The 26,420-nt window shown below is 33.6% G+C and overlaps 2 protein-coding genes across 3 annotated transcripts; one reads left to right on the top strand and one right to left on the bottom strand.

Moving 5' to 3' along the window:
- The first annotated feature begins 8,898 nt into the window (after positions 1–8,898).
- On the top strand, positions 8,899–23,931 carry LOC21392311 (TBC1 domain family member 15). 2 transcript variants are annotated; one of them, XM_024176106.1, is made up of 15 exons: positions 8,899–9,038; positions 9,167–9,343; positions 9,435–9,486; positions 9,587–9,694; positions 10,496–10,580; positions 10,821–10,875; positions 11,487–11,879; positions 18,751–18,810; positions 19,484–19,582; positions 19,669–19,779; positions 20,255–20,326; positions 20,421–20,537; positions 21,590–21,739; positions 23,002–23,102; positions 23,356–23,931. In XM_024176106.1, exons 1-15 carry the CDS (start codon positions 8,976–8,978, stop codon positions 23,681–23,683), a joined length of 1,971 nt encoding a protein of 656 aa, XP_024031874.1. In that variant the 5' UTR covers positions 8,899–8,975; the 3' UTR covers positions 23,684–23,931. The 2 variants fall into 2 exon arrangements, with proteins under 2 accessions (XP_024031874.1, XP_024031875.1); XM_024176107.1 differs by lacking the exon at positions 11,487–11,879.
- Positions 23,932–24,166: 235 nt separating this feature from the next.
- LOC21392312 (transcription factor MYB82) lies at positions 24,167–26,145 on the bottom strand. The gene is made up of 3 exons (XM_010114173.2): positions 26,019–26,145; positions 25,063–25,192; positions 24,167–24,786 (listed from the first exon to the last, which is right to left on the bottom strand). Exons 1-3 carry the CDS (start codon positions 26,143–26,145, stop codon positions 24,282–24,284), a joined length of 762 nt encoding a protein of 253 aa, XP_010112475.1. The 3' UTR covers positions 24,167–24,281.
- Between the last annotated feature and the right edge of the window lie 275 nt (positions 26,146–26,420).

A 26,420-nucleotide genomic window follows, 5' to 3' on the forward strand; every position in this document is an offset into this window, starting at 1 on the left:
GGCGGGCGAGGCTTGGAGGGGCATGCATGGGTTGTACATAAACCTTGAAGCATAAAATTGCAATATGAAAATATAAATGTTCAAATATTCAAAATGTAAGTAATAATTCCTTACTAAAAAATCCTATAAAAAAAATCTGGTCTTTCAAAAATATATGTTAGTATGTATAGGGGACACTATGGTAAATTCTAGAGAAGATGTAATTTGTAATAATTAATAGTTCTTTTTTTCTTGGTAGAGCCTCCCTACGTTAAGCTCAATTTTTTATTGTTAAAGTTAATTAAAATTACAATAGAATAAAAAAAAGTATGTCGAACAAACAGTTTGTGATACAAATATGATGATTTAAAAACATAATTTTTTCAGTAATTCATTTTTTCAGTGTCTAAAAAACCCTTATCTCTTATCTCTTAATCTTTATCTTTACATTTTTACACATATAAAAGAGTCAAAAGCTTTTCTTTTCTTTTGACATGTGTCATCACAAGGAGGCTTTCTTTTTTTTTTTTTGACAGATAGTATCACCTTTTAATTTTCTACTAGTTGAGTCATGTGCTATGCACGTGGGGTTGTAAGTTTGATCATGCGTCAAAATACGTAGCATACTTAAAAGTTAAGCCCATTAATTAGAGCAAGAGAAAAAAAAAATATTTTAAAAATCATATCCAAAAAGAATAAAAATTATATAGGAGTTTTTGAAAAAACAAAAAAAAACTTAAGTGTGTAGACATTTGAAATGAATTGTTTTAATTAAAAGAAAGTGAAAAAAAACAAAGTATTTTAGAGAAGGATATTTTGTAAAAAGAAAAATGTAATGGTTAAAGAATGTTAGGAGAAGAACAAAAAAAGTCAATAAGCAAAAAGAAAAAGAAAAAAAAAAGAAAAAAAGTAAAAAAAAAATAGAAAAATAGAAAAAGAGCAAAAATAGAAAAAGAAAAAAAGAATTAATGTTATACAAGAGTATTTGACAAAAAAAAAACATAGGAACATATTTGAAAAGAATTGTTTTAATTAAGAGAAAGTAAGAAACAATAAAGTATTTTAAAGAAGGATATTAAAAGAAAACTGTCAAAGAATATTAGAGAAAAATAAAAAGACAATAGGCAAAAGAAAAGAAGAAAAAATAAAAAGAGAAAAAGAGAAAAAGAGGAAAAGTTAAAAAAGGAGAAGAAAAGATTAAAAGATTAAACTATAAAAGAGCAATTGGAAAAGTAAAAAAAAAAAAAAAAAAAAAAAAAAAAAAAAAAAAAAAAAAGATTAGAAAAAAGCAAAACAGATGTAAAAAAAATTAAACTGCAAAAAAGTATTCATAAAATAATAAAATGAATAAAACATTTTAAAAAATAAAAATAAAAAAGTAATAAAAAGGAAGGGAGAGGTGCACCACGAGGTAGTTCGAAAAGTACTATGTGGGAGTACTATATAGAAAAAATATGTGTAAAGATAACATTATAATAAAAATTGTACATAAAATAATTAAGTAGGGACACATTTAAAGAAAACTATTTTAACTATTGACAAAAAAAATTTAAATAGAAATTACATGTAAAGAAATTACTTTTATAGGAGTAAAGTGAGAAAAAATTATTTTTAAAAAACTCACATAAATAATTAAACTGTAAAAAAGATTCACAAAACAAAAAAGTAAAGGATTAATTTCAAAATTTTTTCCTAAACTATGATCCATGTAACACTTTGAGCCCGTTCAGTTCGCTGATTCGAGTTTTTAATTCGAATTGAGATGTGATTTTATGTGAGAGCTTTTTACTGTAGTAAAAAAGTTAGATGTGACTGTTTATGAGAGTTTTTCACTGTAGCAAAACTCGAATTCTGAACTCGAATCAGCGAAATGAATGAGGCCTTTATCTCCCGAATTTCAAAACGGAACATCCAAACCCCCCGAACTTTGTTCCGTCAATAATTTTGCCCCCTTCGTTACTCTGAGTGACAAAATTCGCTACAGCACTGTTTGTTTCCGTTTTCATTTCCATTTTTCACGTTTTTCGAGACTAAAAAATGAAAACGGAAACAGAAAATGCGTTTGGCCTAAAAATTTTTTAAAAACAAAAACAAAACCGTTTTTGTCTTTTGTGAAAAATTGAAAACGAAAAAAAGGTGTTTTCATTTTCTCGTTTTCGTTTTCTGAAAACGGATTTCATTTTTTTTTTTTCATTTTCTTCTCTCTCTTTTCTGAAACCGTTTTTGTCTTATATAATGATGTTTATTTAATATTTATTTAATATATTATTATTTTAAATATTATTACATGTTTTCAAAAATTAAACCACCAAACGCAGTTTCAGTTTTTTTTAAAACTAAAATCAATCTCTGAATAAAACTACCAAACGCATTTCAGAAATAATTTCAAAATAAAAATGAAAACATTTTCATTTCTATTTTCATACAGAAAATAAAAATATTTTAGAACCAATTCCAAACGCACCCTACGTATCTCTTATTTAACTCATATAAGGAGGATAATATTGTAAAATACTTGTCAAAAGCCCAGGTTATTAAAAAAGATTAAAATACTCAAATGCAAAAATAAAGGGATTAAAAACTCAAATGCGAAAATGAAGAAGGGATTAATCCAAGTCGATTAGGGTTGCAAGTTTTCTCCCAAAAAGAAAGGTCCGAGAAACAAAAGAAACAAAATACTTCTTCATTGTAAATGATCCTGTGAATCACTCCCAATGGCTGCAACATGGGGCAATATTGGTGAATTTAATCCTATTGAAAGTAAGTTTGCTCATTCTTTCCTTTATTTCTTGCGTTTTTTCTGAATTGTTACGTTTATTTGTTGTGTTTTTTAACGGTCGACCGTAAGTTCCTTTATTGACAGTAATCTTGTTGGGTTTTGTTGTAAATTTTCCTTTGAGTTAAGCGTGGGCATATTTTAGTCAGTTGAAGAAAGAATCTCGTGATATGTACTGTGTTGGGACCACATCATGTGGCCTTTTCTGTATGTGTGGGGCAGAGAGAAGCAAAGGTTCTAAAGTTTTGATGTTTTTTGTGGTATTATCGTGTAGAAAAATATGCTTTTGTGATGGAAAAAATTAAATAATTAAAAAGTTCAATTAAAAGATGAAGATTTTTGTTTTATCCTTTTTCTCTCTATGTATGTTTATGTGAGCGGTAGAGAGAAGCATTTATTCAAGCTTTATTGTTCTGCTTAACTAACTCTGAATTGCATAGGAGGGAGTCTAACAAATAGTGGAGCTGATTGTGAGCAATGCGATTCTCAATTTACTAATTATGAGATTTCGGATTCTGAATTTGATGATTCTGGGTTTGATGATTCCGAATTTGCACAGTCCGGCGATGAAATTGATATAGGTGATACAGTTGAACAAATATTGCAAGGGCTAGAGAGAAAGAAGGGAAAGGGTCCAGTCATTGGTGAGGATGAGCGTGTGGTGGTTGAGGAGAATGAAGAGGATGAAGAAAATAAGGCTAAAAAGAGTAGGATCTAAAAGAGAATGCCCAATTTACCTATTTTTGCATCATCAAAGAATGTTGAATTAAAAACAGGTTTACAATTTCTAACTGCAGCCTCTTTCAAGCAAGCCATTAGAGAGCATGCTATTCAAACAGGCAAAGACATATACTTAAAAAAAATGACCCTCACAGAGTTAGAGCAGAATGTAAAGGTCTGCAATGCAATTGGGTGTGCTTCGCAAGCAAGTATGGTGAATCAGCTGCTTTTGTCATCAAGACATAATCCCGAACATAGATGTGGGAGGAAGAACAAAAACAGATTTGCGACTGTAAATTATTTGTCAAACCAGTATGTTGACCAATTGAAGGGGAAAGGAAAGTGGGCACCATCAGACTGCATCTCACATGTTTCAAACGACATAGTTGTTGATATATCAAGGCAAAAGGAATATCGGGCAAAGTGGGCAGCTACAAAAAAAAAAAAAATTGAAGGCACTTTTGAAAAGCAATTTGCAGCTTTGTTTGATTATGGAGAGGAGATCAAGAAGTCTAACGAAGGTTCAACCGTCGAGTTCCACACTGAGATGGGACCTGATGGTGTTCCTATTTTTCAGAAGGTTTATATATGCTATGCTGGTTGCAAGGCGGGTTTTATTGTTGCTTGTAGGCGTGTAGTTGGTCTAGACGGGTGTCATATCAAAGGGCCCCATCCAGGACAGTTATTGACAGCTATTGGAATTGATGCAAATAATTCCATGTTTCCAATAGCTTTTGTTGTAGCTTGGTTTTTACAATTCTTGAGAGAAGATATCAACATCAACAATCCACATCAGTGGACATTTATAACAGAAACAAAAAGGGCTCAAAGAAGCCCTAAAAGGGTTGTGGGCATCAAAGGAGACAGAAGCAGAACATTGACATTGTGCAAGACACCTTAAGAGCAACTTCACCAAAGAATTCAAGTCCTTAACACTTAAGCTGAAGATGCAGGCATCCGCTAAAGCATGTACAATCGCAAGGTTTGAAGCCGAGATGAAGGCAATCAAAGAAGAAGATCAAAAGGCTTACGAGTGGTTAATTAAGAAGGGGCCAAGACATTGGAGTAGGGCATTTTTTAGGACTGAGGTGAAGTGTGACATATTACTTAACAATTTATGTGAATCTTTCAATGGCACGGAAGCTGTTCGAAATGCACGAGAGAAGCCTATACTTTCCATGCTTGAGATGATTAGGATGTACTTACTTGAAAGGTTCACCAAACAAAGACTTGCTGTGAAGAATTGGCATAGGGATATCACTCCAAGAATTCATGATATCTTGGAGGTTAACAAGACGGAGAGTAGGATGAATAAGCAAAGCTATGTAGGCAACTCGTCTTACCAAGTGTCGAACCGAGAAGATCTTTATTCAGTGGACGTAAGAGCAAGGTCTTGTTCTTGTAGGAAGTGGGACTTAACTAGAATCCCATGTTTACATGCAATAACATGCATATGGAGCCGTGATGAAGACCCATGCACTTATGTTGTTGACTGCTATAGAAAGGAAGCATACATGAAGATATGGCAGCACAAAATTTTACCAATCAATAATTAAGAAGATTCGCCACACAGTGGGAAGACACCTTTGCTTAAGCCCAACTATAGAAGGCAGCCCGGTAGACCAAAGAGGATGAGGAGCCTTGAACATGATGAAGTAGTCCCACATAACAGCACCAAAATGAGAAGATTTTATGTAAATTTAAAATGAAGCAGATGTGGGAAGGAAGGACATAATATGAGAACATGTCTTAGGTGAGAGGAGGCAGATGCGAGAAAGTTAAGAATTATTCTCTTGTTTTCACTGCAAGAAAGTTTTTCTTTTTCAAAGTATATTGTCAAATTTTAACGTGGCTATTAATTACAGATCAAGCGCCAACAACGTGCTCAAGCTGCAAGCAGTACGCATACTGGTGGTGCAAGCAGTCAACCTACTCGTGGTGCAGGCAATGAACCACTTGTGTCTAATGTTGGTGCTACAAGCAATGAATCAGCTCAAGGTACAAGCAACCAACCTACTGTAGGGGCATGCAGCCAAACATCTGGGACGGAGGGTGTTGGAGGTTCAAGCAGCCAACCAGTTCAAGTTCTAAGGATCAAGTGTACGGCTCACAAACAAGTCAACTTCGCAAGATTGAAGATTACGGCTCGCAAACAAGTTGGATGGCTAAGACCGCCGTATCAAAGAAGATGAACGAGGCTTAAAACTTTTTTTGGCAGTTGAAAGTTTATTCACCAAACATGAATTTTGGATGTTGTGATGGAATAGGCCTTTGGAAGCATTTGTAAAATTATTTACTATTTTGTGATGGATAATGGATATTGTCAATAGCTTTGGTATCCATTTTTCTGCTGCAAGTTGTAAGTATAATGTGCCTCGTATCAATGAAATAGACCTTTTAAAGGTATCTTTTTGGCAACATTATTTTGTATAGGAAGCATTTGTTCTACGAAAATGAGAGTAACAACAATAGTCAAAACACCTTGTTCAATTTCCATCAAAACCACTTGTTCTTGCATACACTACTTAAGTGCATCCTTAAATGCAAAAAATACACTACTTAAAAGAACAAAAATACAACAACCATAGCTATACATATCATCATCCGTAAACTCTTTTTTTTTTTTTTTTCATCTCAGTTTCTACACTCTTCTTTCCAAATGCATCCTTCAACTTCATAATTCTTCATCAAGCCTATCAATTTTTTGGTTCAACTTGTCAAGCCTTTCGATTAATTCTGGAACCACATCTCTTGCACGGAAATTTTCTCCACTATCAAGCCACTTTCTGAACCCACAGCCTTTCTCATCTTCATAAGCACAAAAGCTTTGTTGTCCAACGTAAAACTATTTACCTTGTACTGAATGCATTCATAAAATTGTCTTCCCAGATTCTTCTTCGTGTGTAATGTCTTCACTACCGGATCCAACCCACATCAACATCAAATAGGACCTCAAATTTCTTTCATCACCCAACCACTGGCGCCACTGTTTGAACTGCCTTGACTCGCCATGGATGAATGAGGTTAGGAAAGGAAAACTAGTTTTTGTGAACGATTATGGTGTTCTCTACTGATATATGGAACATAGAGGAATAGTTATTCTAAACGAAGATGGGACGAAGATGAGTATAAGCGTAATTTCACTTTTAAATCTCACAAAGTAATGGACATGAGACGAATTCTGTCACTCAGTGTAACGAAGGGGGTAAAATTGTTAACGGAATAAAGTTTGGGAGGATTGTATGTTACATTTTGAAATTCAGGGGTCAAAATGTTACAGGGATCATAGTACAAGGGGAATTTTTGAAATTAATTCAAAAGTAAAAAGGTAAAATATTTAAAAGATAAAAAGAATAAAGAAAGAAAAAAAAGGACGAAAGTCCGCCACGTTGTAGCCCCAAGGAAGAGTAATATTACAAGAGCTTTTGACTCTTTTATGTATGAGAAAAGGAGATAGATATCCCTCAAAATAGATGAATCCTAGATTTTTACCTTTCATACTAAATTAATATTCTTTAATAAAAAAATATATTAATCAAAATGGTATTAATCAAGATAAATGGTAAAAATCTTAGAACACTGCATTTAAATGGTGATTTCATTATTTTTTTAATGTATTGTTAGATTAGATTAGATTCTTTTATTTTATTTTTTTGAATTTTGATGATCTTTTTATTTTCTATTTGTTTTTTTTTTCAAATTTTCTGTACAATTAATTTTTTTACAATGTGTTTCTTTCAAATACTTTTTCCTCTTATTCGTACTTATTAAAATAATTTTTTGAATATAGCCTTATTTTTTTTTTCATTTTATTAAAAGGCTATTTTGCAGTTTAATTATTTTATTATGTGATATTCGAAATACCTTATATGCTTTGTTAAAATACCACTTATACCTTTTTTTAAACAAATATTCAAAATGCTCCTTCTATTTAAAATATTACTGAACTAAAATGTAAATAAAATCAATCATAAAAAAAATATAATCTCTCAAAACAATTATAGTATTTGTTTAATTAAAATATTATTTCAACATTTTCAATTTTTTATTTAACTTTTTAGTTAAATCATATTTAAATATTTAATATAAAGTAAGAAGGATATTCTTTATATTTTAAAGAATTTAATTTATTTCAGGGGTATCTTTGACTTTATAAACAAGATGTATTTTGGGCATTTACATAAAAAAATGCAAAAGTGGTATTTAGACAAAATGCAGATATATTTTGAGTATTTTTCTATTTATTATTTGTTGTATGATTTTTCTTTTCATTTGTCCCACTTGAAATATTTTTTCTCAAATACATCCTCTTAAAAATAACCAATATGTCTTTCATTATATTAATAATTTTGATCAAACCAATACTTGTTTTTCCTTTCAAATAAAAAAATAATGCTTGTTTCGATAAAAGTGCTCTGTTTTTTTTGCTCTCTCTTTACGAGTATTTTAAAATTTTACATTTTTAACTATGAATTATTGAAGCAAATGTTCTTAAATATCCCCGTATTTACATATGTTTTTCATTTTGGGTGGTAGTCTCAATTACATTTATCTTATTTATAAAACTACTTTAATTTATCTATGTTTCAATAGTTTCTCTAATATGAGGTTACTTAACATTCTTTTTTCAAATGACGCCCTCATACATAAATATATATATATATATATTTAATTGTTTTACAAAAACTATATATCTTTTCAGATGCGTTTCTATTAAAAAATATATATTTTTAACTCTCTCAAATATTTTTTTGTCATATGCTCTCATAATTAATTTACTTTTTAATTTGCTCTACTAAAAGTTTTATTTCTTTTTAACTATGCAAGACTTAAATCTTTTATTTTTTATTATTTAAGAAATAATAAGTTAAAATTAAAGGAATTGTCTCCAGCACCGGATTAAAACGGTACATGTATATTTCTTTTAAAAATATGTATATTTCCTATTAACAACATGTATATTTTTTTTAAAAAAATATGTATATTTTTTAAAAAAAATATGTATATTTCCTATTAAAAATATGTATATTTTTTTAAAAAATAAGTATATTTTCTTTTAAAAATATGTATATTTCCTTTAATAAAATTTTAGATGTTTTTTTATAAAAAAAAAAATGTAACGCGTGAAATACACGTGCTTTCAACTGGCTAGCAAACGAAGACGGATAAGTGCTGAAAGTGAAGCCGTTTCTTTCTTCCTTCAAGAGATCACTTGCATCGATCGCAACGACACTATTAAATCTCAAACGTCCATTCTATCAGCAACAGAATATCTCCTTATTTTTCCTTTCCCCTAAGTCTCACCTCTCACACGCTGACCCGCCATGTCCCGAGTATCTTCGTCACGACCCCACTGCCTTCGTCCCTAAGGAAATAGAGAAAAGAGAAAAGAGAAAAGAAAAAGGAAAAAAAAACCATTTCTCTTTCCCTCTCTTTCTCTCTCTCTTCTTTCTCTCTCTTCTCTCTCTCTCTCTCTTGTTTCTCTGTGAATCGATCGGAAATGCAGGAGACGGACCTCCACGATCTCTCCGATGATGCCGATTACGCCGCGTCGCAGCAGCAGGTGAGCCGGTGGCGGCGCCGAGTCCGATTCCGATTCGGACCAATTTCCATTTTCCGATGATCGATCGGCTGAGTTGAGTCGAATTTGATTAGGTTTTTAGTGTTTGAGCGGTTTGATTTTGGTTTTAGGGCTCGGCGAGCATTATGCGTAGCGACAGTGGCCGACAGAGCTGTTCGTCGAGCGATTCTGACGGCGCCGAGGTGGTTTACTGGAAGGACAACGTCACGATTCATCCGACGCAGTTCGCGTCCGAGAGGATTAGCGGAAGGTTGAAGTTGATCAAGCAAGGCACTTCACTGTTCATGGTAAGTTAGCGATCGTGATCGGTGTTTCTTGCTCTTTGTCATTATTGTTGTTCTTGTTGAGAAATTTATGGTTTTTGTATCGTCAATGTAGACGTGGATTCCTTACAAGGGGCAGAATTCGAACGCCAGACTTTCTGAGAAAGGTTTTGTCCTTTTTCCTGAAGTATGTTGGGGTTTAGTGATGTTATAGTTGAATTTATTGCTGAATTTGTTGTTTATATGTTTTTTTCCCCTTTTGTGTAGATAGGAATCTGTACACAATAAGGGCGGTGCCTTTTACGGAGGTGCGGTCGGTTCGCCGGCACACTCCGGCGCTCGGCTGGCAGTACATTATTGTGGTCTTGTCCTCAGGTATCGTCAAAATAACTGTATACTAGCGATGGTTATTTGTTTGTTAGGGGAATTAGGATCAGTTTAAAAGCCTTAGCAGATATCAACTGGGTCTAGTTTAATGTGGATTATGTTATTGGAATACCTGGCATTGAGAGATATATATATTTTTTTATTTTATTTTTTATTATTATTATTTTTTTTCATGTTTTGGGCATATGAGAGGTGAGGTACGCCTTTAGTTTCAATTTGTTTTAAGCATAATTGCAAAAGTGGGTGCTAATAGCCAGAGAAGGGACTGATTTTCCCAAAGCTTGATGGTTGTATTGATTCAGAAATACATCATAGAGTATCATATTGAGCAATTAGCAGGTCTGCTGGCTGGTGCTGTCGATATAACCGATCATGGAATGATGATCCTCTTACAATTGGATAAAAATGTCTTTAGGTTAAAGGAACTAATATTTATTCTATTATTGAGCGTGGTAGGAAAATTGACCCCACAAAAGGTAACTAGATAAGGAGAGAGAAAAAAAAATTGACTTCAACTTTGACCCCGCAAAAGGTAACTAGAAAAGCATTACAATGATGCAAGTGCAACTTTGTACTTCTCATTTTAAATATCCAAGTCAGGTAAATGTTTTTTAAGAAAATGGTAAATGTATGCTATATTTTAGCTTTCATCAAATAAAACAATTTTTATGGCAGGTATATCGAATTTTCTATTTTCCTTATCAAGACTTGTGGTTATACTGCAGCTACTTTCTGTCCTCTGTTATTTGTTTAATTGCCGTACATGGTATGAAGGTTAATATTTTGCAGGACTTGCATTTCCTCCTCTTTATTTCTATAATGGAGGAGTCAAGGAGTTTCTTGCTACAATCAAGCAACATGTTTTTCTCGTGAGGTTGGTTTTTTTTATCAATCTTGTCTTTTTCTTCTATTATTCAGGAAAATAAGGTTTTATTTCTGCAATGAAATAAACTATAACCCTTGAATTCTGTAGTCCAAATTACAGTATTAATATATTATTAACTAAGTAGCCCTATTACTTAATCACAGCTGAAATAAAGGAGTCCTATAACCATGACAACTCATTATATTATGTCTTATGTTTTCATTTTTTTTCCTCGTTTGATGCTTCCAGGTCAGCTGAAGATGCAAATGTATTTCTTGTCAATGATTTTCAAAATCCACTCCAGGTATGCTTGATCCACGCCACTGCATAGAAGAAATGATCTTTCATATGAATGGGTTTTAAATTACCAAACTTTCGTTGGTAACTTTAGTTTATGTAAACATGTGAAGGGATCATTACAGTCTTGTAAATAAATAAATAATGCCACCTTCTACTGCCTGCCAATTATTTAATCTTTCTAATTATCCTTACTGCCTAGACCCAAAAAGAATCGGGGAAAAAAAAAAGAAAAGAAAAGAAGGCCTTAAGTTGAAATGTGTAGAACTAGAGAAAGTGTAAGTGTATGGGTAGCATGTGACGCTGCTAGTATGCAATTCTCATGATATGTCTGATAATTGTCCTCTATCATGAAAAGACAGAGTGTGCAATAATGGCTTACGAATTTAAATTAGGGTCCCACTATGCAAAATAAAAAACATAAAGGAAACTAAGTGCGGGAAACTAAATTAATTTCTTCATTGTGATACATTTTTATTTCTTGAGCGATCAAATAACTTTATTCACATTTGCGCCAGCTTGTTCTTTTATGTTTGTTTCTTCTATGTTTTTCTTCTTATTTTCGATTATCAAAGTGGAGTGTTGAAAACTTTTTGTATGAATTTATTCGCTCTACAGAAAACTTTGTCTTCTTTGGAGCTGCCTAGGGTTGTTTCTGTTGCAAGTGGGGAATCTAATGTTGGTGAGTCCCCTTTAGATCAAAGTCAGGACAGGTCTGGTGGGAATGTTCGTGATGGAAGTTTAAGTATTTCTCGATATAGTGGAAGACCGAGGCAAAAGGCTCAGGATCCTGCTCGAGATCTCTCTATTCACGTGTTGGAAAAATTCTCGCTCGTAACCAAGTTTGCTCGAGAAACAACTTCACAAATTTTTGGTGATGCTCCTAATAATGGATTTGGTACTACTGAGAAAAGAAACTATAATCAATCTTCCATTGATTATCGCCAGAAGCCATCCAATTTTCCAGAGAAGGCTGCTAAAGAAACTCCCGTACCTTCGGATCCTCTCGAGGTACCTTCTGTTTCATATGTCCAACGTTCGCATGTGAAGAATAAATATAAATCAATTTACAGCAGATTCAGAAACTTTTTTTCCTTGATGTCCTTGGCATCTTACCCGTAGCTTTACTAAAATTTTGATGCAAAAAAGGAAGAGAGTAATACACTTACTCATACATTTTATGAAAGAGGAATAACCAAGTTTGTCTTTCCAACTTATAGATCTCTTTCAAACTAATGTTTGGTAAGAGAAGGCTATGTATGAGAGAGCCATATGGAGGTTTAGATTTTGGATGTTGGTCAAGTAAGGCTGAAGATGAAGGTGAAAATGGTTCAGTGTTGCAGGTATTAAATGATCTACTCTATTAGGTTTGGGCTTATAGGGGCACAGCTCATAAACCCTTTCTTGCATTCATCAATAGGGCCAGGTTGGGCCATTTTGTCTAGACAAAAAAATCCCTTGGTTTCTTGGAAAAAGACATGCATATCTTGAGTGTGCTTTCGTTTGTCCTTTTGTTTAGTTTCAACTCTGCATTATCATATTTATTCGGATGAATTAGGTAATACTTTTAAAGTGACCCTCGTGTGGGGGACTTGAGCTATTCAGGAAGAATTACAACAATTCCTCAATCCTAAAGAAGTAGTTCTTCTGGAATTCAATGAACAACAATGATTACTTAGGATCAATTTGTAAATTTGTGGTACCGTAGTAGTATCATAACCAATCACCATTTGAGAATTCTCTTTTCCTAGACTCGACAAAGTACCAGATAGTTTTGCCTTCAGCAAGCCGAGCACAATCAATGGGTTTGAGTGGAAGTCCACATAGAATGGGAATCTCCACAGGGCAGGAGAAAACCATATTCTTTAGATTGCTCTTGTAGGAGATTTTTGGCACAACCTCAGGGGTATAGGGAAAGATGCAGATCAATCACCCTAGATAGACAACTACATAGAGGATCTCTACAAGTCTATATTCCTCTTTATCACAGATCTCTCTTTTTGCATATGACATACCCTCGCCTTGGCAAGATTCACTAAGTTGGAACTTAGGCCTTGTTCAGTTCTCTGATTTGAGTTTTCAATTTCAGTTTGCTACAATAAAAAGCACTCATAAAATGTCACATCTCAGCTCGAATTGAGAAAACTTGAATCGGAGAACTGAACGAGACCTTAACTTGGAAACCTTATTTAGAGACCCTAGCTCTCCACTATTATAAGCCAATGAAGAACTCTAATATCACGAAGAGAGGGATGGCGACATTTGTCCTAAAAAATTGATCAACACCTCCTTTAGGTGGGTAGGATTTGTTGGCCCAAGAACTTCTTTGTTGAGGAGAAACTGATCCAATATAAAGTTGATGTTTATGAAAGATTAAATCGCTTTACGCATCTTTGTGGTGGTTACTTTTGGTGGTCTTTATTTTTGGCTAATTCCTTGTAATCTATTGATTAGATATGCAAAAGTGCCACGCTAGTTCAAAATTTGATTCTAAGAGATAAGCTAAGTGATGAGGAACAAGAATAGCATATGAGGAAGGTTATATAGCAGTAATGAAAAGTAGAAGTGCTTAATATTTTTATTAAGAGTTTTATATAAATTTCTAAGCTCTTTCAGTATGTTACATGAGCTTACGAGGAAGGTTATATAGTAGTAATGAAAAGTAGAATTGCTTAATATTTTTATATAAATTTCCAAACTATTTCACTAAGTTTCCTTTTACTGATAGTTGGGTAGTTTTCTTTATTTGTTAGTTTTCCTTTCTTGTGCTTTCTTTTCTATGAATTGATCTAAAGATTGTCACTGCAATTAAGGCTCGATTATTGATTAATGATATTGGAAATTTCCCAACCTCTGTCTTGGCCACTTTTGCTCATTTTTTTTTCATGTCAAAAACACTTAAAAAGAAGGATTAGTTTGTTTCTCAAACTCCTTCACACACCGCACCATTGCTCCACACACATCCACCATTGCTGTCATGTGCCAGCGCAAACAGCCAACTTCTAAAAAATCCGTCCTTCCCATCAAGAATGTGAAGAACATATGCTTGAAATTACTTGTAAGCACCGCCTAAAACCTGTCACCTCCATTATCAACAACGCCCGTCAATCTAGAGGCTTTGGGTTGTCAGCACATGTATCGTTCATCTCAAAGTTCGCCGATCTATACAACCCATGGCTTCCCGAAGTTAAACATCACCAAAGTTTGCTTCACGCACAGTTGCGGTGGCCTTGTCCGCCGCCATTGTCGTTCCTGACAATCTTGGCTTGGATCGTGAAATGGTGACTACTATTGCACTTAACTGCCTGCGATCTACCTTAGCACAGAACCTTGGCACGACCGCTCACCGAAAACAATGCAAGCACATCAATCTTGCAAGGTATCTGGTTCTTTGTCCAGATTATTTGCCCACAGCTTTTTCTGTCTTGTTGAGGGCTTTGCACACTTCTAGGGTACTCCAAATTCCTTTTGAAAAATGATTCTATAGTCTTATCAAAAGCATAATTGTGTGTGGCTTGAAGCTCTTTTTAAAATGACTTAAATGAAAGTCTTTATTTGTAAATTAACTTTTTAAAATTTTAGTTTGAAATGACTTCGAAACGACTCTGCACAACCACTTCTTAAATTGCTCGACCGAGTGGGTCGCTTTATGCAAAAATGAAAAAGGTCATTTTGCTAAATTCAATTTCTAGGGTAGTCATTTTAGCAAACTTCTCCTTGGATCTATTTCATTTGCCTTATTCTAAAATCCTTTTATCGTTCCAATATGATTCTTTAATCTTAGCATTTACATGAATTTAAAAATAATAAAAAAAGAAAGCAGTCAATATCATCTTTACTTTCACGATACCCATTATAATCCAAGACTTGTTTGGAACTAGAGCCTTCTGCCAATCCTACAAACATTAGTAGGCAGGAAACTGACTTTTGTCATGTAGGTGCCCATGTGGTGGTTTGAATCCCAGATCTTGTGGGAGCAAACCAAAGGTCTCACCATTCTAATGGGTATCAAGATAGAAGTAGTTTCCCAGCTTTAAGCAGTTTCGGGGACAGGGCGGTTTTTCCCTGGTTATACTTATTGGGAGCGTGGCATCACGAATCTGCCTCTATATACTTATACATATAGTTTAAAAAGTTAATATATATATATATATATATATATATGTATATGTATATGCACACACACACACATACTTACACCCATCAGGTCATAGGCTAGGGCAACAAACATTGAGCAGGAAAAAGAAAAAAACAAACACCGAGGTAGAACAAAGAAAGGGGCCTATGGCTGCGTTTGGTATTGTTTTTCGCTCCAAATCAGCTTCTGCTTGTAGTAAAAGCTGATTTTAGTGTTTGGTAAATCTCTTCAAAAGTGCTTTTTGAAGAATTTTTGAATAATCTACAACCAAAATTAGAAGCAACCCAAGGGCAACTTTAGCTTTTAGATTATGCAGGAATCAACATAGTACAATTAATGAAACTTACATAATACCCATAATACTCCTAATGAAATTTAAAATTTACAATCTTCTCAATATAGAATTCAGACTCGTAATATAATATAATATAATAATACAATAATATAATATAATGTAATAGTAATATTGTAACAAATAATATCATAATTATATAATATATTAATTATAATATATTTGTTTAATATAATATAATATAATGTAATAGTAATATTGTAACAAATAATATCATAATTATATAATATATTAATTATAATATATTTGTTTAATATAATATAATATAATGTAATAGTAATATTGTAACAAATAATATCATAATTATATAATATATTAATTATAATATATTTGTTTAATATAATATAATATAATGTAATAGTAATATTGTAACAAATAATATCATAATTATATAATATATTAATTATAATATATTTGTTTAATATAATATAATATAATGTAATAGTAATATTGTAACAAATAATATCATAATTATATAATATATTAATTATAATATATTTGTTTAATATAATATAATATAATGTAATAGTAATATTGTAACAAATAATATCATAATTATATAATATATTATATAATAATAGTTTTTTTGTATTATATTAAATATAATAATGAATTTATATTATATTGTAATTATATATATTATATTGTAGTGTAATATAATATAGTCGTGATTTTTAACTATCCACAGCAATTTAACCTCATAATTTACCTAACTCTATTACACTGATTTTGGAACTAGCACAGCTACTATAATTATAGTTTGCCAAACACTCAGCTGCTTTTTGTAACAACTGTTTTTTTTTTCAGCACAACTAAAAGCAATTTTTCCAAAATCTACAGCAATACCAAACTAAGCCTATGGCTCGTTTCCTCTCTGCTTTGCCAGCGCGCCGTCGTTGTCGAAAGTTGTTAGGACCCCAGCTAATTTTACTAACTCAGCAAACAAATTACACACTGATCAGAGAATATCTAGCAAAAAAAGGTACTGGCTCCTTTTATTTGTTCAACAGAGCTTCATCATCATCAACTGTGGAATGGCTTACTAAATATTCCACTCCTAACAACTTGGCTAACTGACTAAGCCAACCCAATAGGATCCCCAACATTTCTATTTTGCTGATTTTGACCGTATAGTGGTCCTAACAAAAGTTGAAACAATGCAATCAGCTAAGGTCTCCTCTTCATCACGGTCGTCGTCACTCAAGTTGCTGTTGGAACTTTCTTCCTTAGTTCCTAGCCTTCATCAGTGTGTCATCACCGTCAAAACCAGTTACTCATGTCGTCGTCTTCATCCCCTGTTCCGCTATGAGCTTTGCTATTATTTTCGCCAAGAGTTAAAGCACTGGGAATTAGTGAGCTACACCTTGCCCGTAGGTCCCAATTGTACCCTTATTTGAGAAGAATGAAAATAAGAAAGAGTTCGTGATAAGTGACAAGATGGTTTGAGCCCATTCCATTCCCGAGCCTGTCATTGATGAACCTTTTCCTTTCCAAACTATTGTCTCATTACCACCATTATCTCCTACTTTTAAGTTTTGGAACTTTCAGCTGGTCCTATTTTCGTACTCATTGAGTCTAATCGCGCTATTTCTTGTGTGGAAATTCACCTATAAAATTGTATGATGAAAGTCCTCTACTCTTTTAATTCCTTTGGATCCAACTCTTTTAATTCATTTGGATCTAATGCGTGTTTATTTGAATTTTCTTCTAATTTGACTATGGGGTTAGTTTACAATGAGGTGGGGTTGTTTACTTACGGTAGTATTCGAAAATCTCGAGTTTTTTATGTGATTGTTATGTGGACTTTGTTGTTGATCTTCGGTTTTTGTTTTTCTTCTGTCCCCCTTGTTCTTATCTCGTTTCTTCTCTGTTGAGGATTTCTTGTCCTCTCCCTTTGCTGACTTTTTGTTATTCAACAAAGTTACTGTTTCTTCTAAAAACAAATGAAAAATATTCGCCACCTTCATATTACCGTTACTATTAGTTTTAATGATCTGGGTTCCTTTAACTGGGACAGTTTAGATGATGTGGTTTGAAGCTTTTATTTATTTATTTTCTCTCACACGACACTGCTTATGTTATGTAGTGTGAAAGATTGAAACAATTTTGAACTTACTTTTGAACGATCTGATGTGGACTATCCTTTTAAATTGCTAAACAGAAATTTTCATGTATGAAACACAATATTGGTGAAGAAGCTGCGACGGGTGTGGGGAATTTTGAGCTAATAAATTTGGAGGAGGTATTAAAGGAGTGTTGCGCTTACTTTTGGTTTTTACTTTTTTGTGTGCTCTTCTGTCTGCTTATCAAATATTCATTAAGTTCAGGGTGAAGATATGTTAGAAGTGACGATTAGTGATATCCCACAATTGTTTACAAGACATTTAAATTGTTTCTCAGCGCCTTGTACTGTCATGCTCTATTGATCTGGTTCGCTTACTGCTTAGGTTGATTATCTTCTCAGCATACCCTTGATATATTCTGAACTCGTCATAGCTTTACAACACGATCTTCCATTATTTGTGTTGGAGTAGCAAACATGGGATGGTTTTCTAACTCGGCACCAGAATTTTACACGTTCAAAAATTTTGTGAAATTTCTTTGCAGTACATTTTACTTGGTTTCAGAAGTCTAATAGCGCAACACTTCCAGTCTTTTAAGTCCAAGCTATAAAAGTTCCACTAGTAAAGTTGTTTCTTTATGTTGAGATAGTTTATCGACTTCTTTCGAAGTTAGTTGCTGCATTAATTGGACAAACACACACATTGCTGCAATGTGTGGAGATGAACTTTTGTATCCTTTTGTGATGTAAGAGCATGTTCAAGCATAATCCTTTGCTGGTGTCCATATTTGCTTGTGTTGTTTTTCTCTTTTTTCTCCTTTTCTTTTAAAAATTACTATAAAGAGATCAAAATTATGAAGTTTGAAAACTTACAGGAGTGAATATTATTTGAATAAGGTTCTCAATGAGCTAGAGTATGATGTGTTAGTTGACCTTTTATGCAACAATCTTAAAGGCGTATTTAGCCATGAGGGAAATTTAAAGATTTTGTCGTAACATTATGCATTCCTGATTGTTTGTGTAGTTGATACAAATGTATTCACTGCCATTGTGCATGTCGGGTCAGTGTCTCCACATGATCAATAAAATTGTTTTATTGGTTATAATTACAATATTGGTACTGGGCAAGAGAATATGTACTTTGCCCTGTATGTTCTTTTACATATTGGAAAGATGTATTCAAGCTGAATAATTTTTTGAATTCCCCCTTTTTAAAGTTTTTATACCCAATCTAATTATTACTTTTTTTTTTTTTTTTTTTTTTTTTTTTTTTTTTTTTTTTTTTAAAATTACCTTTTTTTTTTTTTTTTTTTTTTTTTTTTTTTTTCAGTTTGATAAATTAGCACTAGTATGGGGAAAACCACGACAGCCACCTTTGGGCCCTGAAGAGGTAAGTGCCTTTTTTTTGGGCGTAAATTCTTTACTTTTTTCAATGGCATATTTGTTAAGAGATATCTTCCCATCAGCTTATATTCTATTAAATAGTCTTCCTTCTTTTAGTAAACTTATTTCATATTTGTGCTCTTTCTGCAATGGCTTGTTGAAGTTGATTTCAATAATAACACATTATTTTCCAGGAATTGAAAGTTACGACTCTTCTACTCTTAGATATTATAAAGTTTTTATTGCATCTTATCTAGTTTTATCTATCCTTAGTGAGATCTAGGTTAAGAATCTTATCAGAACACTACACCAGATTTATTGAGCTTTGTTCATTTCTTCCTTTCAACGTATGAAATAAGGGGCATGAGATCTACATTATTGACTTTTGAGTATCACTGGTGATGTTGTGTTACTAACTGGACTAATTAGAGTATGTCAAAATAAGAGCCATCATCAAGAATTGACCCGGTGTGAACATCTTTCATAATCCCTAATTCCCTATGGTTGTGGACCCGTTCAAGCACGTTCACTCATCACTGTTACACATTTTTTTCCAGCTATCTAATCCTAACCATTCCTCATTATTCTTTATCTAGTTTGTGTTTTTTCACTGAGAGATGTGGTAGAACATGAGTGGATATTTTTATAATAGTTTGTGTAACTTCTATGCACTTTTGCAGTGGGTCACATTATTGGATTCTGAAGGGAGGGTCACTGATCCAGAAGCTTTAAGAAAAAGAATTTTTTATGGGGGAGTTGAGCACATATTACGGAAAGAGGTCTGTACTTATATATGTTTGTAATTTTGAGCGTAGTATTTGATCAAATATTCATATTACTGTCGGATCTCATTTATGATTAACAGGTCTGGGCATTCTTGTTGGGACACTACGCATATGAGTCAACATATGCAGAGAGGGAATATCTTAGGTCCGTTAAGAAGTCAGAGTATGAGACAATAAAGAACCAGTGGCAGGGACTCTGCACTATTTTCATCACCCTCCCCCATGTTTTGAACGTTGTTCTGTATGTGCAAGTATACATTTCACCATAGGGATTCTTTACGAGGCTTTCCTTTTCAATCATAGCACCAATATAGCAATCTTTTGTTTCATTTCTAGACTAGCCGACTTAGGTATAATTTTCTTATAAGCAAGATTAGGTGACTGGTCAATACTTGAAGACATACCCTATGATATAGTCTATTGACGTAAAAAGACATTCTTGAACACAATATTCATTGACGTACAATTACTTTCTGGAACAGATGCATGTATAGCTTAATGTTGGCATTTTTCTTAATTTACCAGTTTATGCTATAGTGAATAAATGGTCCAACATTGGGTACCAAGCTTTGACACATTCAACTCTCGCAGCAATCTGAAGCATCTGAATTGTTATGTTAGGCTTTAATAAGATGGTCAAGATATCAATTTGTTTTTTCTTTGCAGAGTATCTCGCCACAACAGGCAAAGAAATTTACAAAATTCAGAGAGAGGAAGGGTCTTATTGACAAAGATGTGGTATTGTCTTTGAGCTTTTAATTTCATCGGATAAGTTTATCAAATTGCGCTTCTGTATTTGTAACCATCAAATTATGTTTGATCTTTTTTCAAGGTGAGGACTGACAGGTCACTTTCCTTTTATGATGGGGATGATAATCCAAACGTGTGTCTTTTACGTGATATTCTGTTGACATACTCATTTTACAACTTTGATCTTGGTTACTGTCAGGTAATTTGCCTTTCATGTCCAGTAAATCTGCGTTCCTGGTTGGATGTTGATGAATTATACTATGTTAAATTATTTTTGTCCATTGATAGTTTGGACTTCGGTAGTTGGTTTGATTAGTTTAGACATTTGGTTATTATTGAGAACAATTTAATATTCAAATCCTAAAGTAATTATTTGGAATCATATGAATATATGCAGGGAGATTTAGATATATATGATATGTTTATTCTAGGTTCGTTTACTTTATGTTGGGCGTCTTAGGAAGAAGTTCTCTACTAGTTACTAACATCCATATATTGAACAATTTGATGCAATTGGCAAAATGAAGCTAAAATTAAAGGCCATCCCCCATGGGAAATTGCTTTGCAATAGAATTAACCATTCAGCCAAGAAAGTAGCTTCGCATACTTGTAGTTTGTACCAGCCTGTAATTAGGGTCTATTCAGCAAGTCCTTGAGCTTTTTTTTTTTCTGCCCATGAATTAAATATTTTTGTATCATGTGTCTGCTATATATTTATATGACTGTATTGGTGTCGTAAAGAGATGCCAAATTTGATTCAGGATCTCCTTTTTTCCCACCTTTACAAGATCTGTCACTCATAGACGCAGACACACAAAAATAGAATACACAACTTCATTCTTGTGAACAACATTTTGTTTAATAATGATTAATGAATTGTTTCATGGGCAAAATAATTCGCCAAATATTTTAACTGATTAAATAAGTTTGTGTCTGTTTTCTGTTGCGACACTCTTCAAGGATGTACTTGCCGACAACTATATTTAGAAATTACCAGCTAGAAGATTTTGTTGCAATGATACCATTTCATTTTTACATTGCATGCGCTTATTCTCCATATACTAGGGAGAATTGCAATTACATATAATTTTTGAAGCCCACTTTTCTTGTTCGTATCTTCCGGTCTAAAGACAGCAAATTTGTTCATCCTTTTGTTTTTGTTTTGTTTTGTTTGTTTTGTTTTTTTGTTTTTCTGGTTAACACTTTGTTATCTGTCTTTATGTGTAATATGTTTTTGTTTTTGTGACCTAGGGTATGAGTGACCTTCTTTCCCCAATATTGTTTGTGATGGGGGATGAGTCCGAGTCATTTTGGTGTTTCGTTTCACTAATGGAACGCCTGGGACCTAATTTTAATCGTGACCAAAATGGCATGCACACTCAACTCTTTGCAATTTCTAAGGTATTTCTCTATCCTCCCTTCCCCCCCTCTCTGAACAGTTAAAAAATCAGATGATAAATCATAAATTACAGTACATGTGAGGTATCTCTTTATCCTCCCTTTCCCTTCTGTCTGAACAGTTAAAAACCCAGATGATAAATCATAAATTACATACAGAACATGTAGTGTATGTATTGTAGTATGTATGCATGCATGCATGCTACTAGTGGCAATTTGAGTCTTAAACTATGGAACTGAAAATGAATATGTATTGTATATAATATTTTACTTCGTTGAGGAGATTATCAATTTACTTCCATAGAAATTTAGTACTACCTTTTCAATGATCTTTTGGTGGTGTGATTTCTTTGAATGGATTTTGTCACCATTTTGGTGACACGATGTATCTTGCAATATGGTATGCTTGGGAATTGGGATACAACATGTAAATAACTTAATCTTCCGGGGAGAAGACCATTTTGAGATACCCATATGTATTAAACGCAAGTGTTTTTCTTACTGGAGCTGTATAACATTACACTACTGAAAGGAGTAAGAGCAAGCCTCCTGTCCAACAGTTAATTATCATTTGCATTTTGTACTACACAAAGGCAAACCCTGCGAGTTCTCTACTTCTTCACCGAGAATGAAACAACATAACAAGCTTCGGATAATAATTTACATGCATTATGATAAGCCCTTACTCAGGCAAGTGTTTGTTAGGAGGAATAAAAGAGTTTAGGAAGGGACAGCTGTCTTAAGTGGCTGTGGTAGTTTGGTGTTAGTAGTTTAGTGGAAATATTAGTTTAGCTTACGGGGGGAGTTTGGGGAGTGAGGAGAGGAAATTGTATAAAAGGGGAAAGAGGAGGGAAAAGCGGTTATCGGGAAATAAACAGAAAGTGGACAAGTCTTGGAACAATTCCAAGCAAGGGAGGAAGCAGACCCTCGAAGTTCTGCCGATCTGTGTATACTCATTGTTCAATAATATCCTTCGTTGATTCTTTCTCATTCTTTCGAATTGTGCAATTAGTTTCTTTAGTTCTTGACCGGATAAACCAGAGCTTATCACATTAATGATCATAACTATATTCGGAGCCAAAAAAAGAAAAAGCATTACTATATGGTACATTTTTGTTGTTTCCTCTGTAGTGGTGGTGATTTGGTAGTACATTTTCGTTGTTTCCTCTGTAGTGGTGATTTGGTAGTACAGTTTCGTTGCTTTACTATGCAGCAATAATTTGTTGGGTTGCATTTCTAATGATTTCTGATTGTTGTGTTGTCAGTTGGTGGAATTGTTGGATAGCCCACTGCATAGTTACTTCAAGCAGCATGATTGCCTGAATTACTTCTTCTGTTTTCGCTGGGTTCTAATACAATTCAAAAGGTCTGTTCCTTGGTTTACTTCTTTGTTATTTCTGTCCCCCGCACTCTCTATTAATCTGGGACACTTTCCACCATTGATGTAATGCAGATGCGTGGTTTCTATTTTTGAATTATTTCTTCGTAAACGTGATAAAATCCTGTGTTGCAGCTGAATGCTTTGTGTATTGAAACTTAATCTTCCACGTAAATATGACCCTGCAACTTTATTTTACAGTAACTCACAAATTTTCTGATTGATTGTCATTTTATTCCAGAGAATTTGAATATGAGAAAACAATGCGCCTTTGGGAAGTATTATGGACACATTATTTGTCTGAGCACCTACACCTGTACTTGTGTGTTGCAATCTTAAAGCGGCAGCGTAATAAGATAATTAGCGAGCAGATGGACTTTGACACACTCCTGAAGTTCATTAACGAATTGAGCGGTCACATTGACCTCGACTCGGTTCTCAGGGATGCCGAGGCTTTGTGCATATGTGCTGGTGAGAATGGTGCAGCTTGCATTCCACCCGGAACGCCGCCTTCATTACCTATTGCTGACAATGGGTTGTTGTATCCTCAAGAGGACGATGTATTGTAATTCTTGTCCCTAGTACGGGAGGGTCGACATGACAGCTTTGGTACTCCAAAGACTATTGCCTAAAACGCCTTCTTTGTGTAATTGTTGATTTCCAAAGAAAGGAAACTGCCAAATCGTTACTCTGAATCGAATCAATGTATCAAATTAGATGTCTTTTCCTAAATCATATTTCTCTGCCTCAATCTCAATATGGTTTCTATCTTAACTGGCATTAAGCCCTTTTTATATGAGACTGGCCGTTGCAGGTTCTTGCGTTGTTGTCAAAGCATACTGGACAAATTTAGATCCATTTACTTTTTCTTTTTTCCTTTCAGAAGTGCTTTTAATTATTTTCCATTTTGCCTGTTCTCATCAAAATTGGCTGGCTGCTTGATTCAGACTTTGATGGGTGATCAGGGCCGTTGTTTCTTTACAAAAAGGAGAAAACTAAAATCACTTGTGGCCATACCACTTGTGTACAACAGCTAAATATTATAGTTTTCACCCAAAAAAAGAACAATATTATGGTGCGTCCGTCAGCATTGCAGGAAAAAAGCACAAGGTGCTACTGCAGGAAAAAGCACAAAGTGCTGCGGTCTTGCAGTGTTCAAAACACAAACTAATTCCTACTAGAATATGTGGAAAGAGTCATGTATTGAGAATGGCAGAGATCATTAGAGTGATTGCACTCTGCATAACTCTCCTCTCCTGCAGTGTATCCAAATGCTTCAAACAAAAGAAATGAATCCATGTAGGTTGTGAAAGGCTCATCATCGAAGACAAACATGGAGCTGTTTGCAGGAGTCATAATGGGAGATTCTATGTCGAAATTAAAGCCGTTTGTGTCATCCATGAATGGGATTAAAGCAGCACTCTTCTCTTCCTCCTTCCGTTCTACCGATCTCTCGGTAGTGTTTTTCTGGCTTTCACTGGTGGTCGGATGAGGATTGTCGGTTTTGTTTTCTTTGTTATTCGTCTTAGAACCATTGCTGTCGTTTTTATCGCCATTTGAATCGGTATGTTTTCTTTTGCCCCATTGGCATCTCTTGTTCAAATGGGTATTCCAATAGTTCTTCACTTCATTATCGGTTCGACCAGGAAGCCGGCCGGCAATCAGGGACCATCTATGCAAAAGAAACACTCAAATGAAATTGATCAAACTCATTGTTTTATTTTCTTACACAAAAAGAACATCTGTGATTGGATATGACGAGAATTTAGAAGAATTTGGTAGTGGGTATCACAAAAAGAACATAAAGTGACAATGTGTGAGAAAAACATGTATGCCACGCAAGGAATGCAGGATATAGAAGAATTTAGCAGAGGATATGACAAGCAAGAGCCACTAAAAAAGTAAGAAAGTCTTTATTTTGGAGTTTTTAGGTAAAGATAGTACTCACCTGTTCCCCAGAAGCTTATGCATTCGAATAATAAGGTCTTGTTCCTCTTGAGACATTTCTCCACGTTTTATGTTAGGCCTGAGATAATTCTTCCATCTCAGTCGGCAGCTTTTTCCACCTCTCATTAAACCTGTTACAAAGATACAAAATCAGTTAAGGTGCAGAGAGCCTCTATTTAGTACAAAGAAAATCTCTAGCAAAAAAACTAGTGCAAAGAAAATAAGATAATAATAAAACTTTCCTGTATTTTACATTTTTCTTACATATACCATGGTATATCCAGTAATTATGAAAAATCCCTTGAAGTTTGATATTTACGTCAAAATTCTCTCTTTAGCATCCATCCGTTTAGTTGACAGTTGTGTTTTCTCTTACAAAATTTTAAATATATGTTTAAACCCATGAAACAAACAAATTGTTAGATTGGGAAAATTTGTAAGGTTTTACATATTTATCCTAACGAAATAAATAGGGTCGAATACGTAAATTGTAAGTTAGATTACATAAATCCAAACGACTCAATTCTTTCTCATCTCCTGTTGTTTTTCCCTCTTTTCCTCTGTCAATCTCCCATGCTTTTTTGCACAGAACTCAGAGAATGAAAAAGAATTGACTTGTTTAGATCGAAACTAAAATATGTAGCATACATTTTCAATGTTCCTACTTCCTATAATGTTAAATAAGGGTAAATTTGAAAAAAAATAAAAAAATCACGTAACTTTTCCCTAGTTTGACCGATCACAAGGAGGTATATGAAGATAATTTTAAATGGAAGGAATTTTTTTGTCATTTCAAGGTATACAAGAGAATCCGTAAAAAGAAGAAGAAAACAAAAAAAAAAAAAAAAAAAAAAAAAAAAAAAAAAAAAAAAAAAAAACAGAGAGAAAATTACCGGGAAAGTTTATGACAATTATCCAAACAGAAAAATCAGAAACAATTAATTAGAGTTTATTAACCTGATTGTTGTGACACAGTTGCCCAGTTGCCTTCACCATGAGTTTCCACATACTTCTTCAGAATCAAGTCCTCTTCTGGCTTCCACAAGTGTTTCTTTGGCTGTTTCTTTTCTCTCGTGTCTTCCATATCTCAAAAACTCTTTTCGTTTTCTCACTTATTGCTTTATCGTTAATAGTAAAGGAAAGATAAAAATTTGATCGATTATGTTAAAGAGGATGTCATATATGTATATATATATATATATGTATATATGTATATGTATATATCCAACATTTTAGGTGTTCCATCCAGTCGTGCATGTATTATTATTATTATAGCATCATGATACTGAAAGATTGATGTGAGGGCCCTCTTCTGCTTGCAACTTTAGCTTTTCTTTACAATTATATACCAAGCCCTTC

The sequence above is a fragment of the Morus notabilis genome, unplaced genomic scaffold (assembly GCF_000414095.1).
Source record: "Morus notabilis unplaced genomic scaffold, ASM41409v2 Scaffold664, whole genome shotgun sequence".
Classification (NCBI taxonomy): Eukaryota; Viridiplantae; Streptophyta; class Magnoliopsida; order Rosales; family Moraceae; genus Morus; species Morus notabilis.